General features: G+C 33.1%; 1 protein-coding gene across 1 annotated transcript in view; it reads left to right on the top strand.

Annotated features, from left to right (window-relative positions):
- The window catches only part of LOC110021333 (ribonuclease II, chloroplastic/mitochondrial), a 31,774-nt gene extending 12,281 nt beyond the window's left edge, over positions 1-19,493 (top strand). The window contains exons 6-12 of the mRNA XM_020719821.1: positions 171-392; positions 1,469-1,651; positions 1,748-1,810; positions 2,170-2,276; positions 2,358-2,507; positions 2,635-2,794; positions 19,431-19,493. Of these exons, the coding sequence (XP_020575480.1) occupies positions 171-392; positions 1,469-1,651; positions 1,748-1,810; positions 2,170-2,276; positions 2,358-2,507; positions 2,635-2,794; positions 19,431-19,445 (900 nt within the window). The 3' untranslated portion in view covers positions 19,446-19,493. The remainder of the gene's footprint in view (positions 1-170; positions 393-1,468; positions 1,652-1,747; positions 1,811-2,169; positions 2,277-2,357; positions 2,508-2,634; positions 2,795-19,430) is intronic.
- The last annotated feature ends 378 nt before the right edge of the window (positions 19,494-19,871 follow it).

Raw genomic sequence — 19,871 nt, 5'->3', positions numbered from 1 at the left:
CATGATATTCCTTTTTATAATTAATTATTTTATTATCTATAGTTTTTTGTAACTTTCTCGTTATGCTTTGCATGATAAGTTAATCAACATCCTCTTTTGAAATTTGAAAGGCTGACTTCATACTTGTTTTATACTATAGCACACATCTCTTGTCTGTAATGTGGTTGTAGGTGGAAGAACTTATTCATAGGAAGAACATCAAAGAGGCTTCTAGTAAGGAAATGGAAGAATTTATTAAATTACTCGAGTCAGCGAAGGCTTTACCTCCTTGCTCTAAACCTTCTAAATGTTCATGGCTGAAGGAAGAGAAGTACAGAGAATGGATCACATCTCTTGAAGCTTATGCTATCGATGCTTGCAAAAATGACGAACAAAAGAAAACTGCTGGAAATGTGAGCAATCTATCTTAAGAAAACAGGTTAACAATTCTTTTTAACTTAAAGGCACAGTAAAAAAAAAGGGAAGATTTACATACATACCACTCAATTCCTATGTATTTACATATCTAACTTTTAAACTTATATTTTTACTTAAATGCCACCTTACCTATGCATGAAAGAGTGACTTTTAAAAAATTAAAAAGGTGGTATTCATGATTTGATATGAAATATTCGGGTTGTATAAATGTAAAAAGTAATGTTTAAGTTCTAAATAAATAAACAAATAGGAATTGGATGGCATGTGCGTAAATGCCAACACCACCATCTCCCCCCGCCCCTGCCTCCCAAACCGAAAAAGAAAAAAAAAAAAAGAGTCTTAAGTCGTTCTTAGAGGGGCTACTAGGGTTGCTGTACTCCTTTTATTGTTTATGTTTGAATTTTTGCTGAAAGCTAAAAGCTAAATCATTTATTGTTCTCTTTTTATTTTTCCTCTTTTGGGAATTGATTACATCAACATCTATTCATGAAGTTAAATTATTGATTACTATTTGAAGTCGCATGGTCTACCAAAATGTCAGCATTTTATTTATTTATTTATTTTTTGGAGTAATGTTAAACAGTCAGGAAAATTCACAAATTTCATAACACATTGTTGCTTCAGTAATTGGACCCAACAACCTCAACATAGGAATACCCATTCACCCTTCATTAGGTATTAAAACATTTATTAAACCAAGAACTTGTCTGCGATGATGCATGTTCTGGTCATTTATGACTAATTTTTAAATAAAACACATTAAAATGATTTCAGCATGATTTACAGCAAATATTATGAATTTAACTGCTGTATGTAATTTATTTTGACTTGGAATATCTGCGGTTAGATTGATTGACCTCTGTTAAGATTGTTATTAGTTTGGTTGTTTTAAACTGAAAATTCTGTCAGCAAAATTTTCTAAATTTTGTTCCTTTTTATTTTTGTGTGCATCAGATTTAAGTTGATTAGTTATTTTGAATATATACCGATCTTTAGTTTCATCATATTCTGACTTAAATTACTTAATTTTAATTGGGCGCCATTGAGATAGATTCTCAAGGGAATGGGATTATCAAAAACTTCATCTACCGCGGTTGATCTTCTTATCGATATTGGCTATTTTCCAGTTCATGTTAATCTTGATCTGTTGAAGTATAACATCGATACTGAACAAAGTGAGGTAGTATTATTGGCTGTTGAAAATCTTTTATCAACTTCTACCGACATTGATGAGGTAAAATTGTAATTGTCTATATGCATTTCTTCTGAACCTTTTTAATCCACAATTTATTTTCCTCCTTTCCTTGATTTTTTTTTTGGTTAATTTTAGGGTATCAGAAAAGATCTATCATCCTTGAAAGTGTATGCCATTGATGTTGATGAAGCTGATGAGGCAAGTATTCATTGAAGCATTCTATGACATATTTGAATAAGCTTGGGAGTTGTTTAGAAAATGCTGCTTAGTGGCAACTTTCTATTATATTAAGGGGAATTTACATACATAATAATCAATTCCTATGTATTTGTATATCTAACACCTAAATTTCAGTTGTTACAATTACACCACCCAAAACTTTTATATTATATAAAAAATACCACCATTTTAATTTTTAAAAAGTGAAATATACATTTTCATGCTATGGTGGCATATATGTACAAATTGAAGTTTAGGTGTTTGATATGTAAATATTTAGGAATTGAGTGGTATGTATGTCAGTCTTACTTATAATTATTGTATTGGTGGTGATCTAGCTTGATGATGCATTGAGCGCTATGAAATTACCAGATGGTAAGATCAAGATCTGGATACATGTTGCAGATCCTGCTTGTTTAGTTGAGCCTCGGAGCGTAATTGACAGGTTGTTCAACTGTAATTATTAAGCTCTAAAAAGACATTTTTTAGTTGAACAGAATTTATTTAACATTTTCTTACTTTATAGGGAGGCAATGAGAAAAGGAACCTCTATTTTTTTGCCCACTGCTACCTTTCCAATGTTCCCTGAAAAACTTGCTATGGATGGTATGAGTTTGCAGCAAGGAAAGCTCTGCAAGGCTGTTAGTGTGTCTGTAACTCTCCATCAAGATGGAAGGTAAGTTTGCATCTTGTATTTGAAATGGTGGATTTCAATAATACGATCCTTTCTAATGAAAGTATTTTTGGAAAAACTTATATTTATACCAAAACCTCTAAAACCCTAATGAATAATTGCTTTACAGTATTGCAGACTACACAATATATAACTCCATCATAAGGCCAACCTACATGTTGACCTATGAGAGCGCATCAGAGTTGCTTCACTTAGGTTTGGAAGAGGAGGCTGAACTGCGAATTTTATCTGAGGCAGCTTCTCTTCGTTTACAATGGCGTCGTAACCAGGTTATGTTCGTAAATATGAAAATTTTATGGCATGCGAAATGAGAATGCTATTTGCATGCACTTTTCCTTGAGCAAATGTTAATTTTCCAACTCTGATATATTTGTGGAGTATTGGCTTTTGCTTTTTTACCTAGTTGCACCATGTTAAACCAGATAAGAAAATTGTATTTACGGTTGGCATTTTGGAACTGTTTGTTATATTTACCCAAATGAAAATTTTCCTTTATATTACCCTAATCACACTTCGGATTTTTCACCTTGTTTGGCCTTCTATGATATAATCCAAAATCTCTACACCCTAAAAAGTACCGTTTTTCTGTTAATTAAAAAAACAATAGTGAATGTGAATATGATTCTTATTCTAATTATAATATTAACTTTAGCGAGTTTTTATGGATTTTATCTAAATCAGTACGAGTTTGAGGTGATGTGTGATATATGGAGCTTTATTTTTCATTGATTGCCTGTGGAATAGTATTTGTGGCTGATCCTTAGAGGAAGCTTTAACTTCTTACCCAAGTAGCACAGAACATTCATTGTGATTGATTTTTCAATTCAAATATTATCTATTGATTTTGTGGGAATATAATATAATATCTAACTTTATTTTTCATCATTCGTGTTTGGAATCGAATGTCTTCGTTTGTTTGGCATTAAGGTTACTGGATGGTGTTTTGGATTGGAATTAGTTCAGTTTTTTTGGTTTAACCTAGTTTGATTTGATCTGATCTGCTTTGGTATGCTATACTGTATAGGAGAGAAGAATTACTGGTTACCCGTTTCTAATTATTTTTTTTTTGTTGACCGGCTCGAACTAAATCACTTATAGCCTAATTCAATTTATTTTAGTTTTAATTGATTTTCCTTAACCTGAATACTAAACCAATTTTAGTCAATTAGTTCGTGCAAAATTAAAAATCAAATCAAATTAAACTTAAACAAACCTATTAGGCCTAATACTTCTGATTTGGTTTGGTTTGCTTTCTCATTCAAATAACTTATTAGTATACCCATTTTCCCTATTTTCTGTCTCGAAATGCACAATCAACACTTCTTAGATGAAAAAGCTTAAGAATGGATTTTTTATTTTTCTTAGATACTTCTTAGATAACATTGTCTTTGCCGGGTCCTAAGTCTGGATGTAAAAAGTGCAGAGTTGTGTTAGATGGTCGATAGTTAGCTTAAAGTTTTTATCGAAAAATCTTGACATGAATCATTTAAATCATTGTGTAAATGCTAGAACATCCCTTGGAAACAATGTGTTGTTTGACCTGAATATAGTGAAAAATGTTTAGGGGCCGTTACACCGGTGCCTGAGTGTAGTATCAAATAGGCAAGTGTTTCCACATTATGGACAAATAAGGACAAAAAAAATTAATCCATGTTACTCATATTAGGATATGCTACTGGATTATAGGTATTCCCACAGATAAATTAATGACATTAGTAGATATTATAGTCTATAGGAAGATAAATATCTTATGCATTCAAGAAAATAAATGGGTTGGAGAAAAGATTAAGGAGATTAATAGCTTAGGTTTTTAACTTTGGTATTCAGGCAGGAGTCGCACAGGAAATGGTGTCCGTATAATTATAGATAAAAGTTTGAAAAATATAAAAATTAATAGAATTTGAGGTATAATTATAACTTTAAAGATTGTTGTTGATGCTAAGATTTTTAATGTTATAAGTTCTTGTGCTCAAGTAGGTTTAATTATGTTTAAAAGATAAATTTTGGAATAATTTAGAAGAATTTATATAAATGATACATCTTACATATAGAATTTTTAGCGGAGGAGATTTAAGTGGATATGTTGGTAGAGTGGTAGAAAATTTTAGAAATATTTATGGCAATGTTGACCTCATTTTGAGGTTGTTACTCTTTTCCTTAGAAGCCTAGAATCTAGCTCTAGGGGTTCCTATTGACTATCTTAGAAAACTAGTATTAGAATCCATCCCCTTAAAAATTCCAGTCACTTCCTATTTCTCTTGTGATGTCTCACATTAATGATGATCTCAAAAATCTCAAAACCATCGTCGTATGGTCGAGTGGTTAAGGACTATCATGTGAAGACTCATCGAGAAGTTCCCAATAAGATTTCAAGCCCTAGGAAAACTTCTTCAGGACTTTATCATCACACGCACACACAAAATGCACAAAATTTACTAAGTTGCACGAGATTGGACTAAAATTGAGCTTAAAAAATGAGTGAAAATGAGAACTTCTCCGGACGACCTCCGATGACGAAATGAACTGCTCTAACGCGTCCGGGACACCAATTTTAGCAAGAAAAAACACCCATATTGCCATTCTAACGCGTCCGGGGTACCAATTTTAGCAAGAAAAAACACCCATATTGCCATAATTTTTGAACACAAGAAATTTGCCCGCAAATCGATGAATTCGTCAAAACGACCTCCGACGACGAAACAGATCACACCAACACGTCCAGAACTTCAGAATTACCTAAAAAGGACATCCATTTTGTTATGTTTTGACGCACGAATAAAAATGTATGAATGAAATTTTATTTTTAAAAATATTAAATATTTGATATATTTATATTACTGATTATAATAAAATTTATAACCCTAAACCCTATTTACACCTTACCCGCACACTTAGCTCTTCGTTCGACCCACCCCGCGGCTCGATCATCCGTTCGGCTCGTCAATGTGTGCCCTAGAGCCCGTCGCTCATCCACACGACGATCTCCCTCTCTCTCGACTCTTCTCCTTCCTCGCGTGGCCGCTCGACCTCTTAACTCTCCAATCGTGGGAGCTCGGCTGGCCGACCCTTGTGCTTTTCGAGGCTTTACTTTCTCCTCCTTTATGGTGACGATTCACTCCCGTTGTTTTATTCGACCATAAAACGGTGGTGGGCGGCGGTTCCCCCTTCACCTATGCCACTTCATAAATTAATGTTTTGTGTTGTTGAAAATTTTAAGAGAGAAATGAAGGCTGAGCGGTGGTGGGCGGCGGTTCCCCCTTCATCTATGCCTATAAAAAAACTTCATAAATTAATGTTTTGGGTTGTTGAAAATTTTAAGAGAGAAATGAAGGCTGAGATTGTTTTCATAGTTGCTGTTTAAGGCTCTTAGGGGGAGGCTCTGCCGAAATTCCTTCTTGGCTAGGTTCTTGTGTGTTGGAGTGTTCGTTAGTTGCTGTTTCTCGAAGCTTTTAGAAGAAGGGTTTCTATAAGAGGTGTTTTCTTGAATCTGTCTACAGTTTTGCTTTGAGTCTGCATTAAGAGGTATTTTTCTTCTTTCCTTTAATCTGCACCATTTCGAATGACATCTAAAAGTATTCATTTTCTCTTCTAAAGCATGTGAAGATAAGTTTTAGGCCTGTTTTAAGATCTAGTCATGGATACTTGCTAGAATCAGTAAAAATAAAGCATAATATGGATATGTTTCTCTTCTTCTGCTAAAAAATGCATGATAGATAGAATTTTGGAACATTACGGTTGTTGCCATGAGATGATAGTTGCCTATTTGAGCTACATGATAAATGAAATGTTGGTTCAAGACTTGATTCTTAAGCTTTTTGTTATTATCACCCATGTTCAAATATATGCTGGAATTCGCTTATGCTTATTTGTTCCCTGTCCCTGTTCAAAGTATATGCTGGATGCAAATTTGGAGTTTTAAGATTTTGTGGAATCTGATTCTTGGTGGTTCTGTTTTGGCCCATTTGGTGGGCTCGATTTTAGCTTTTTTTGGATTAAACGTTAGCTGGAAATTTTGCCCTGTTTTGACCCATTTAATAGGCTTTGTTTTGGTTTCTTTTGGATTAAAAGCTAGCTGGAAATTCTGCCCTGTTTTGCTCATTTGGTGGGCTCGGTTTGGCCTGAGGTTTGGGCTCGGTTTTGCATGAGATTTGGCTTGATATGCTCCCTTTGCTGAGCTCAGTTTATCTGTCATAATTCTTTCTGTTGCCCCTGTGCTGTGCTCGGTTTGCCCCTGTGCTGGGTTTGATTTTGGCTCTTTTGGGTTGAACTCACGCTGGAAATGCTGATATGTTTTCCCCATTTGTTGGGTGCGGTTTTGGCTTAAATTATATTCTTTTCTTTAACCTTTATGTTGGGTTTAATTTGGTTTGAGAGAAGGAATGAATTTGGCTAAAAAATTTATCTGTTATTGGCTCTCTTTTGCTGGGTATAGTTGAGCTAAAGCTGTATTCTGATTTGCCCCTATGCTGGGCTCAGTTTGCTTTTTTGGTGGGCTCGGTTTGACTTCTTTTGGGATTGTGTTTTGGCTGGAATTCCTTTCTGTTTTAGCTTCTTTGGTGGGCTCGATTTAGCCCTTTGCTGGGCTCGGTTTGGTCGAAAGCTTTTGATATAACGTTTCTCCTGAGATTTTTATTGGTAATCAAGTTTGTCATCCCAAAATTCATGATTTCAATATCTACTTCTATATGTGAATGTTTGATATAAATAGATCAATTCACTATCATGTCTTGCTCAACAAAATGGTTTTAATCTAGATAATTTATGTGAATTTGTCCATTCACTCTCTTATGTAGATCAAAGGAGTACAATGTCCTAGCTGGTTTCCTTTTGTCGGCCGCTCTCTGCTACCCCTGGCCGTGAGCCTTCACCTGTAGCTCTTTTATGTTGAATATGTTTGATTTGGGGCTTGGCTTTCTCCTCGCGCCGTGAGCCTTACTGTTGTGGTTTCTTGGTTTGTGCCGTGGTTGGTTTGGGGCTTGGTTTTCTCCTCGCTGCCCCTGGCCGTGAGCCTCGTGAGTCTTACTGTTGTGGTTTCTTGGTTTGTGCCGTGGTTGGTTTGGGGCTTGGTTTTCTCCTTTTTCTCCTCGCTGCCCCTGGTTACTGTCGTGGTTCCTTGGTTTGTGACATGGTTGGTTCGGTTGGTTTGGACTTAGCTTTCTCTTAGCTTTCTCCTTATTTCCCTTGGCTGTGAACTTTCTCTTGTGGCTCTTTTATGTTGAATATGGTTGGTTAAGGCTTGACTTTCTCCTTGTTGCCCCTAACTGCGGGCTTTTGTCCTATTTCCTGTCCTAAATCGTAGGCTTATATTGGAGCTTGGTTATGCATTTCCTGGTTTCTACCTGTGGGCTTGTTGTGAGGTTTGGCTGTCCCTTTTATTAGCCTTACCCGTGAGTTCCTATCTTCTTTCCTTCCTACCCGTGATCCTGTTGAAGATTATTTAGGTTCATTTTGCCCTCACCGTGAGCACTTTTATATTTTCTAAATTGGTGTTACATTTATACAATTGTGAAAAGCTTTTAATGAGGGGTGGAATTGAATGAATTTGATATTGACATGACTTTTGGAGATTTAGAAAGTTGCCCTCTATGGATTATTCTCCTTTACTTTGTGAAATATGAAAGACTCTTATAGTTTCATTTCAGGAAATCATAAAGTTGATATAAATTGGATTCATGAAAGGATTAGAAAACTCATAAAGTTGTCATTTGGAAATGATACCCTTCTTGGGTTGATCCATTTATAAAAGTTGAGAAAATGATATCCTTCTTGGATTGATTCAAGGATCTTGGGCTCTCTTTTTCAGATCTTTTCGTCACAGTTTTGAGGGTTGCTTCACCCTTCATCCTTTCGATCTTTTGGGTGGATCAGTTCCTCCTCTCTCTCATCCACATTTTTATTCTTTTTTTCTTGCTTTTTGGTTCGATTTTTTTTGCTTATGTCTGACACATAAGTGCCAATATATAGCCTTTTGCTATATATGAAACCATCAAGCAAGGTCGCAAGTAGGTCGGTTTTGTTTTGGGGCTTAGGGCGATTTAGGGCGATGATGACAAAGACATACCGGTGTTAGAGCAGAATGATATTCCATTCTACGACATCAGGAGCCAATCCTGGGACCTGATAAACTGTAGGATGATAGTACATTCACCGACACAAGACTAGCGGGGGACCCGTACATTCTTAGGTTGTTGGCGGTCCTACGCCCGACGGTGTGGTCGACTCATGTATAACTATACTTTTCAAAATTGATAAGAACAGACTTGATAAGAACAGATACAATATTTATAAAAATATTTTTATTACAAAATTGATTCAATTTTTTTTTTGTATGCCTAAAATTCATATGCATGCTAAAATATAAATTTTAAATGTGTTACAACTTGGTTGTCCACTTGTTGATTACCGATATCGGGCTAAGGAGTACCCTTCTAAGTTAGATTTAGTAGAACACCTTTCTAGTTGAGTGACAGACTCTATACATCCGGGTGACCGATAGTAGCCTTCGACGTCCCTCGAGTACAAATATATTATATTTGAGCCTAGCCCCGACCCGTGTGCTTGCAGTCCCCTCTTTTCAGATTTTTCGTATGCTTTATTGGGATTTTTGGGCAAAGCACTCGTGGTTCCTTTTCCGGGATCTTCCCGAGATTTTGATAATTTTCTTGGAATTATCATTTGTCGATTTTTCCGAGGAGTTTTTTCTGCGTGAGTCATTTGTCGATTTTCTCGAATTTTTCAGGCAATGTTTCTTTTGTTTATACAATGCATACTAGCTCGTTTAAATGAGCAACAGACCTCACATATATACAAGTTTGATTTACATTATAGTATTTTACTTCATAGCATACTGTGCTGTTTTTCTTCTTTACTGTACATTCTACTATTCTTTTCTTTTATACTGCATGTTTTATTGTTCTATTATACACTATACCTTAGAATAGGAGACCAGTAGTTGGTTTTATAAGAGGTACCCGGCAACAGAGCGTTGACTAAACAGTTGAATATATCTTTAAAATTAACATCGAATCCGGATGTGCTACAACGAGGAGCTTGGAGCGAATACCGTGGGCAGCACGACGAGGACATTCAGAAGAGCAATATCAAAACAAATTCATATCACTAAGCACTTTCCTTAGTTTAAATAACAACCCATAGGATTTCGAGGTGGTTTGCCTAGCACAGCGTAAACCCTCACATATCATCTTTAGGCTTTTGTGCAACCCTATTGTGCAATTATAAGTCATAACACTTAGGATTCCGAGGTTGTCGTATGGTACGGTGTAAATCCTCCTATCTTTTTAGGCTATTTACACGATCAGATATCGTGCGAACATAAGTCCTAAATTCTAAATAAATCGCAGGATTAAATATTAAACAACATCACTTCAAAAACATAGGATATAAAGCCAAACAATAGGATAACACCGTGGTTTTCCTCGGATCTCTGATATCCTATACTCTTCATTCTTTTAGATTCCTTAAAATAACTGTTCCTGTTTGAACCACTTGATCTTAATCGAGAGTTTTCTGAAGTATATCCAATCGTGGAAACTTAAATTTTGAAATCTCAATGGCAAAACCACTGATCTTAATCGAGAGTTTTCTTAAGTGATCCCGGTCATTTGAGATGTAATTAACTATAGGGGCTTGCCTCTATAGGGAACTTGGAACCCATGTAAAATAAACCCTATCTAATTCTTATATTAGGTAGGGGAATTTGTTGGCCTCATATAAAATATTTCACAGACCAAACGGATGTCACAAATTCCTTAGTTTAGGTGATTGAGCCTATTACAAGTGTATGTTTATTCTTCGGGATAAATATGTTACTTGTGGTATTACGCTCGGTCATTCAAACTATTCAATATGTGAGACTCGTTTGGTCCCATCTCTTTTCAAAATATTAAAAAATATATTACTTTCAAAAATCAAAATCACATATTTATATTTAAAACTATCTTCATGTTTACAAAAATTAACTCTTTTCCAAAACAAAAAATTAAAACGACCGACAAGCAACTATGGTTTTGGATTGATTAATGAAGAAGGTAGAACTATATTAGATTTTGCTCCAGCTTATGATTTTGTTATTGCTAATATATTTTTTTTAAGAAAAGAGATACCATATTGTTACTTATAAAAATATAGATCTAATGAAACACAAATTTATTTATTTTTTACGAGAAAAAAATGATCTTCGAGAATATAAAGATTGTAGGGTCATTCTAAGTGAAAATTTAAGTATTCAACATCGATGATCTTCGAGAATATAAAGATTGTAAGGTCATTCTAAGTGAAAATTTAAGTATTCAACATCGATTATTAATTCTTGATTTAAAGATGAGTTGTATGATAAAAAATACAATGAAGCATTATCATAAAATTAGATGGGAGCACCTAAAAGACATATACAATTATTTTAATAAGTAAACTTCAAGATTTCAAGATTTCAAGATTTGAGATGTTTATGAAGGAGCTAATTTTATGCGGGATAAATTAACAAACACTATTAAACAAGTGATAAAAGATGTACTTGGAAAATAACATAGAAGTTTTAATGAATAAAAATAGTTTTTGGTGGAATAATAATGTGCAAGAAAAGATAAAATATAAATTGTATTATAAAAATTGATTTAAATGTAAAAGTTTAGAGAACTGGAAAAAATATTAGGTGACTCATAGAGAGTCTAAGAGAACAATTTCTGAAGCTAGAAATTTTGCTTTCAATGATCTTTATAATATATTATACACTAAAGAGGGTGAAAAATATATGTATAAATTAGCTAAATAAAGAGAAGAAAAAGTAAAGATTTAATTCAAGTAAAGTGTATTAAAAATGGAATCAAAAGTGATTTTCTTATAGGAATATATTCAACATATTTGGGTGAGTTATTTTGATATTTGCGCTGAAGTTTCTGAAAATACGATCGACCTTTAGGATTTTAGTATCGTTAATAATAATAAAACTTTTTATTTTTACCCTCACATTAGTTAAAAAGAAGTTGAGGCTTTAAAGAAACCAATGGTGGAAAATCAGTAGAACCTGGTGATATCCCAATTGAAGTGTGGAAATATTTAGGAGATTTGAGAGTTTCTTGACTTACTAAACTATTTAGTATTATTTTAAAGACTAAAAAGATACTGGAGGAGTGGATGAAAAGTATGTTAGTCCCCATTTTTAAGAATAAGGGATGCACAAAAATGCATAAATTATAAAGGCATTAACTTAATGTGTCATAGGATAATTGAATATATACGTGATACAAAGATTTCTCATAATCACTTTGCATTTATGCCGGGCAAGTCAACTATGGAAGCTCTACATTTATTGAGATGTTTGATGGAGAAGTATAGAGAGAGTAAGGTAAGGAGGATAGGAGGATCTACATATGATTTTTATTGATTTAGAAAAAGCTTACGATAAAGTTTTAAGAGAAGTTATTTGGGGAGTTCTAGAAAAGAAAGGTGTTGATATGACTTATATTCAGGTCATTAAAGATATGTATATTAGAGTTGTTACTTGTGTTCGAATAGTTGGAGGATGGACCAAGTATTATCTTATTTCAATTGGATTACATCAGAGATCGAATTTAGCCCATATCGTTTTGCTTATTTATGGATGCTCTTACTGGACATTTACAGGATGACGTGCCCTGGTGTATGCTTTCTGCTAATGATATCTTTCTTGTGGATAAGATTAGAGAAAGAGTTCAGGAAAAACTTGAATTGTGTAGGTCAACATTGGATCTTAAAGGCATTCGTTTGATTAGTTCTAAAACTAAATACATTGAAGGTAATTTTAGTAGTGGTTGTAGTGTTTGAGTTGTAACTATGGTTGTTCAAATCATTAAAACGTGTGAATGTTTTAGATATCTCGGGGCTATTGTTCGAACCGATAGTGATATAGAAATTGATGTTATTAGTAGAATTCAAGTTGGTTGGTAGAAGTGGAGAAATGCATCGAACCTATTGTGTGATAGAAAAATACCGCTTAGACTTGAAGGAAAATTTTATAAGATGGTGGTGAGACCTGCAATGCTTTATGGCGCAAAATATTGGCCCTTAAAAGAGAAGAATAAACAAAATTAAGTGTTGTTGAGATGAGAATACTCATGCGGATGAGTGGACTGACACTTAGAGACAAAATGCAAAACAAATTTATCCGTGAAAGGTTGGTGTGGCTCCATTGACAAACAAGATTAGAGAGAGTCGTCTTAGACGGTTTGGTCACATTAAACATTGACCATATGATCTGGTTAGGAGAGTACATGTTTTAGATTCGACTTATGTTAGGAAATGCAGAGGTAAACCTGAAAAAAATTGAGCATATTGTATAAAAATGATCTTAATCCATTAGAATTAAATGAAAAGATGACACTCAAAAGGACACAATGGAGTTAAAGGATTCTTGTAGCAGAACCCACTTAATGGGATAAAGACTTGTTGTTATTGTTGCTGTTTGGTACTCTGCTTAGATGAAGGCTAAAGAATGGATATATTTTTTTATATAGTTTTTTCCCTTTTTTTATGATGATTTTGTTGTTCATCAGTTAAAGAATTGTGTTAAGTTATAGAAAATCTTTATGTTATCTATGGATTCCATAGTAAGTTATCAACATTATGTCGATTATTATTAACAATTTATGCATTAAAATGGTGCAGAACAATGAGGTATGCGGGAAATAATTAGATTTTTTTTTAATGTGAGGTATGGTATTGTTTCTTGAAATCTGTTTGAGGATGAAAAACTTGTGAACTTGCAGATCCAGTAGCCTCACGTTAGTAGGGTTATGGAAAGGCTCAACAATAAAATTCTTGTGTTTTATAAAAAATGGAAACGTCTATGAATTTATATCTAATGAATCTCTGCCATTCATAGTAGGAATTAAAGTAAAATTAAACCCATAAAATACATATACTAAAGCAAAGTTTTTATTTTTCGGTTTTGACTTCTATCAAATTTTTTAGTTTTTGTTGTTTCAATAGTTTCACTCCTAGTTTCAACTTCAATTTAATTATAATTTAGATGATTTGCAAGTTGTGCCTGATGAAAATTTCAAGTAATTAACTACTGTAAGGTTCAATTAACATATCTTTCTAACACGAGCAGTTTGGAATCCTGGAAGATGTGATTAATTGGCAATTTTTTAAAAGCTTGCGGCTTACCTCTATTAAAACAATAAAAAAATGGAATTAGTGATAGCTCTAGTTATAATCGATCCTAAATATCGTTTCAGATCAGTTTTAAATTTATCAACTCGACGGCTTAAAGGAGACTTGACTGGAAAATCTAGTGCAAGTATTATTGAAGTATTGTAATAGATTTGAAGCATATGTACTGCAATACTCACAAATAATACCTACTAATCCCAAGAAAGCATTTCTCAACTAAAAAAAAAAAAACAATTAAAGCATCATATTTCCTTTTCTTGTTTACAGCAGAAATTTGTTGAAAATGAAGGGTTTTAGTTGCAAAGATCACATATAAGTTCACAGAATTAATGTTCCTAGTCACAAAATATCTAACTTCTTGACTCATATTAAAAATGGGATTCATTCTTTATCTTGTCATCAAGTAGTAAAAAAAATGTTCCACACTCAAATGCCTAGGTACCAAATAGATGGAGGATTTCATAAGTGATATTCCTTTCAATGTCCAGTCTAGACACAAATCTTTGAACTTGGTCGGAAGAAATCATTAGATAGGGCCATGCCATTCCCATTATCTTGCTCAAGCTCTTATTGTGCTAAGTTGTAGTTGTCCTTACTTAGTGGAGCTCATAGGAGTTTGTGGTTCTATTTATTTCATTAGAACAATCTTTTGAAACTCGGGTTGATGAGATTTATGTTATCAAATTCTCTTGAGGTCCAGACTATAGTAGTTATTGTATGACACTCACTAGTGGGTTTCTTTTCTTAATGATCAATTTTATTTTGTAAATATAGGAAGTGTTTTAAGAAGTTAGACTTGGGAGGAAGAACTTTCTCAATGTTTTTGTTTGATGAAATTTGGTTGGGTATATGGCTTAGCTTCTAGAATGTCCATCTGATCATAAAAATGAATAAATTTCTTTTAATAATTAAAGGTTGTCTATGAAATGCTATTAAAATTTGACAAGAGATTCAAAAGTAATGATAATGACAAACATCTCATTTATAGGGATTATCTTTTCGAAAATCGTCAATTAACAGAAACTTGGTCACAATGAATAATCATCAAGTTAACTTTTATGGTCTTTTAAAAGACCTATTATTTTGATGATGGTTACAGATATTCTGATAATATCCTAATCAATTTTCAAATATATAGTTTCTGTGTGCGCAATCACTGTGAAATGTGATTTTTTTTTTTAGGTTTGAAGTTTTAAAGTTGGAATAAGGACAGTTATAAACTAGAAAGTGGTAAAGGATATTGGGTGATAAACTTAGACCATTACACATAAAATTTGGTTGAGAAATGAATAACATTATGACAGAATAATAAAGTGCACTAAATGAAGACAAAAAACATGATAAAAAAAACTCACAAATAATACATGCAATGTTTTCATTTTATAATGCGATAAAATTTGAGTAAAAACTATATGAATGGCCCAATCAAAAAAAGATCTATAAATTTTCACTTAATTTTTCTACGAACAGATAAGACCAATGTTCTCCTTGATTCTTACAATATGCTTAAATAAGCTCGCAACTATTCACAATTTACTAATACTCGAGTTCGAAAGCAAGCAGGAGATACAACACTTACTCAAGTTATGTTAACTAAGGAAGATTCCTATACTTTAATTAAGAAGATAACAATAACCTTTGGAATGATCTAACTGTGGAGGGTTTAAAATAATCAGTGGAAAAGCGAAAAGATGAATGAAGTTGGCCTCTATGAATAGTCATTTGTTAGGAATAGTCTTTTGTCATGGTGATCTCTTTCTGTCCTTGGAATTCTTCTCCAAATGCCATGAATTCACAATCACAAAAACTCCTCTTAAAAAGAAAACACACTGAGAGGAGTTTGAAAATTTAAATTAAAGTAGCTTTCATTAAACATTCATCAATCTTCATTATATAATATATGAACGATATAATTCTTTGTGTAAATGTGAAGTAGATAACCCAAAAGTTGTATGGGGATGGTTGCCTAAAGTATGGGGAATGAGATGGCATTGAAGTTTTGTGAATTTTGAAGAGACTTTGTATGTTTTTGTGTGCAATGATGATGATTTTATGGTCGATGCCATAAGCCATAAAAGAGAGAGTTTCAAGAAGCACTTAACATGGTTCAACATTGGAACATAATATTGGCTTTGACATTAGTTATGATCAAGAGAGGGTGTGCTTTCATGACAAGAAGGGTGAGGTAGCATTTCGAAAGTGATGTCGATGTTAAATGTTTAAGTGGTGGTCAACATGTATGATGTTGGTCAAAGGGTGTCAAAATGGGTCAAATGGCTTGGCTCTAGGATAAGAGAATAGCTTCGTTGTCACTGCATATATATTGATCTTGATATAACACAACACATGATTTGATGCATCATCTAGCCCACAACACTAGGCCCAAAATACTAAATAAACAATACACAATAAGCTCAACTTAAAGTTATGCAAATTCTTGGAAGTACAAGGTCCATAAAAGGAAATACAAAAGAAATGAATAGTACAAGCAGAAGATCCTAGGTGCAACTGAGAGGTTGAATATGAAGACTTCGGTACTAAATTCCAAAATGCATGTTGCGTCATCTTAATCTTGTGTTTGAACGTCTATTTTAGTAAGTAGACGTTTAGGGAAAACATCCTCTTCATAAGGGAATAAAAGCTCACCTCATGTTTACGATTGTGTATGTATATGCACGCTTAGATATCTATGTATTATGTTTTTTACGAAGAGATGTTTTTATCATATAATCAAGCATGGTTCATATCTTCCAATTAGGAAATCTTATTGGTCCTTGCTCTAATTAATTTATCATCTACTTCCTTTCATTTAAAGTGCTAAATCATTGAGTTTTTTATTGTTTAGTTTTAATTATGACATAAAGGCTAGGTCCTTTTAAGGGATGCTTTAAATGTAGGATGCGTAAAGACAAAATTTAATAGTACTTCTGAGATAAGATACCTTAATAATACACAAAAGATCAATATTCACAGTTTCTTAGCTTTAGTTTAAGCAATGATTAACCGCTTTCAATGCACACCCATAAACACATTTTATTTATTCATAAAATTCGCTTAAAATTTCATAAGAGATTGAGAATGAATGCAGATTTTTGTAGTAGTTAAGACTCGGATATAAAACAAAATCTTTTATATCATATTTGGCAAATTCTCGATGATGCATACAAGCTGATCACTTATAGGTTTAAAAAAAAAAGTGGCTAAAAATTAGCAGTTAAGGTATAAGGATTATTGTTTGACAATGGTTGTGTTTAGACATGAAACTCTTCAAATAGTTAATATCCAATACAACAACAACAACAAAACCATTATCCCACTAAGTGGGGTTGGCTACATGAATCCATTTTCTCCATTGCGTCCTATTTAGTGCCATATTTTCATTTAATTCTAACAAATTAAGATCATTTTTTATAAAATAGCACTCATAAAAAAATGAGAGGAAATAAAAAAAGTATTAAGCAATTTAATTTTAATTTTACATGTCTTTGAGGTTTGTTATTTATAACCTAGTAGATTCAATTTAATCAACTTTTTTAGAATTCTAAGATCTGATCTAAAATTGGAAGCTTTAATTTGGCAAATTGAAATTCTAACAAGAACAATGAGTTCCCAACCTTAGGTTCACCAAAACAAGAAATTATAACTTTTACAATTTTGTTCAAGCTAGTTTAACAATTTGGGATTTCCAACCATAATACCATTACCAAGAAAAGAATCAAATAAGCCCATTTAGCCATAATACCAAAAAAGGAAATTGCGCAGTTGAACAAAGCTATTGACATGGATACAAGACCATAAAACAAACAAATGATGGAAAAATTAAATTATTTGCCAATTTGAAATACACACTGTAGATAGCTAATCAAGTATTGACGATGATAATACTCTAAAATAAGGGTTTAAGTGAGCCGAGTCGGCTTGCCAACCGACTCAAGTTGGATTAGTATACATACTCGTGTGCCAAGTTTATCGAGCTACGAGCTCCAGTTCAAACTCAAGCTCGTTTATCATATGAACTTGTGTTCGAGCTTATTTTGACATAACTTGAGAGCTTGTCGAGTTAACTTATATTAATTAATTCTTGTGGCTCCTGTTCAACCCAAACCACTAATTAAAGCTTGTTGAGTTAGCTTATCCTGACACGACTTGAAAGCTTATAACCCGCGCCTATCTACATAGGCTTGTGGCTCCTGTTCGACCCAAATCACTATTATAGGGGCTCAAAATTGAGCTTTCGAGCTGAAGCTTGAGCCGGGCATAATTGCTATGAGCCGAATTTGAGCTTAGCTGATGAGCTTGAGCAAAGCATATATCTCACAATTTAAGCTTAACTTTAGTGTAACTTGAGCTCGGATCTACTCGTTTACACTCTGTTCTCAAATATCTACCATGATCCAAACAAATATTTCCTAGCAGTCTATTTTCTATAGGTCCATTTAGAGCTTGTCTCAGTTTATATTCTTTTGCTACCCAATTTTACATCTAACCTATTAAGAGCCAAAAGAAAATAGCAAGAAACTATCATTTGCAATTATTAGAAACTTATAAGACTACACTAATTTAAGGAAGTCTTGGAGGAAATCAAAATTGAAATAATTTTTTCTCAAATATAAATGTTGAAATTCCGTCCATAGTTTCCACAATAGCTCATGATTATTCCTTGCCATATCTTTGAAAGCTAGTGGAGGTGGAAATCTTGTAGATGCTAGCAATGGTATGACCTTGTAGGCTTTCTTGACTGAAGCAAAGATGAGCGGATGGCGATCATTTGTTAAGAACTGAATGGAATTCACACCAACAATTGCAATAAATTAAAATACAGATACTGACAGTTAACTTCCATTTAGAAATCTAATTCTTGAGATTAACAAAGTAAAGACATCACATGTTGGCTCTTAATGTTGGCTCTTACAAATTTACGGTTTAGACGAAGTTGATGTAGAAAAGGGAGAAGACAACTTCAAGCATAAAACTCAATTTCATTAATGAATTATTACTTATTAAGCCATGTTATAATGAAATTAAGAATCCTAAATTTAAAATTTAGTTAAAATGAAATTACTATTATGTTAGGTATGCAAAATGGTTGGATATGTCACGTATATATGTTTAAATATTACACACACACACACACACACACACACAAAATAGTTAATTAAATAAATAAACTATGAAAATACTAATAAAAAATCTAGAATTATTAAGAAAGAAGATTAGCACTGAACAAGAAATTAATTACATTTAAATTGTTATTATAGATGCACATAAGGACTAGAATGACTTAGAGGAAAAAAATAGCAGACTACAGTCTTGAGGTGGGTAATATATTTTTATTTTATAGTTCTGTTTATTTATGCATTTTTTTACTGTTTCCCAATTTTTATTTTTAAAATGCAAAAGTCCATGTTTCTTTTTAAATGTTAAATATAAGTTTTTCTTTTAAATGTTAAATGCAAGATAAATATGAATAAAATATGATATATGCATGCATATGAGAGTCAAGTTTGAATTGTACTGACAGAGGAATGCAATGTATCAGTGCGGAAAATGAAAATGGTTGCCTACCTTTATGGTGGGTAGTACAAGGTTAAATATATATTTTTATAAAGTGTAAATTTACAAAAGTATTACCGCACATTTACAAATATATTTTAAAATGAGAATTATTGTAATTTAGAAACATTTACTTATTTATTAGTTTTAACTCAAACCATAGTTGCTAACATTTTACAGGAAAATCATCTATAAATTAGATGAAACCCAATCATTACGTGTACAGGCGTCGAGGAACGCAAGCTGATAGGTATTGCAGTTTAGTTTACTTTCTGTATAAATTTAAATGTGAACCGTTAAATATGAACAATCTACTATAAGTATAAGTTTTATGTTTTAGAATGACTCTTTTATGTTTTGGATTTTTATTTTTGTGATGAAATGAAACTATTCGATAGGTTTCATTCGCTCGGCTTTCAGTTCCCTTCTTGGTAATTCCAAGCTCACCAGGCCGGGTCATGACAAAACCAAACCAGTAGAGGAGGTTAATGGAAAACAGGGTTGTTCCTTGTTCTCGGGGTATAGACTACGAAAACAAGGAAAGATAGGAAAAGGAATAGCCAATCTTGACAAATCCCATGCTCCATTACGACTCCTCTTCACCACCTTTCCTTCAACTTT

The sequence above is a fragment of the Phalaenopsis equestris genome, unplaced genomic scaffold, assembly GCF_001263595.1.
Source record: "Phalaenopsis equestris unplaced genomic scaffold, ASM126359v1 Scaffold000002, whole genome shotgun sequence".
NCBI classification, from domain to species: Eukaryota; Viridiplantae; Streptophyta; class Magnoliopsida; order Asparagales; family Orchidaceae; genus Phalaenopsis; species Phalaenopsis equestris.
Note: the sequence above shows the minus strand (reverse complement) of the source record. Positions and strands in the feature narration are given on the sequence as shown.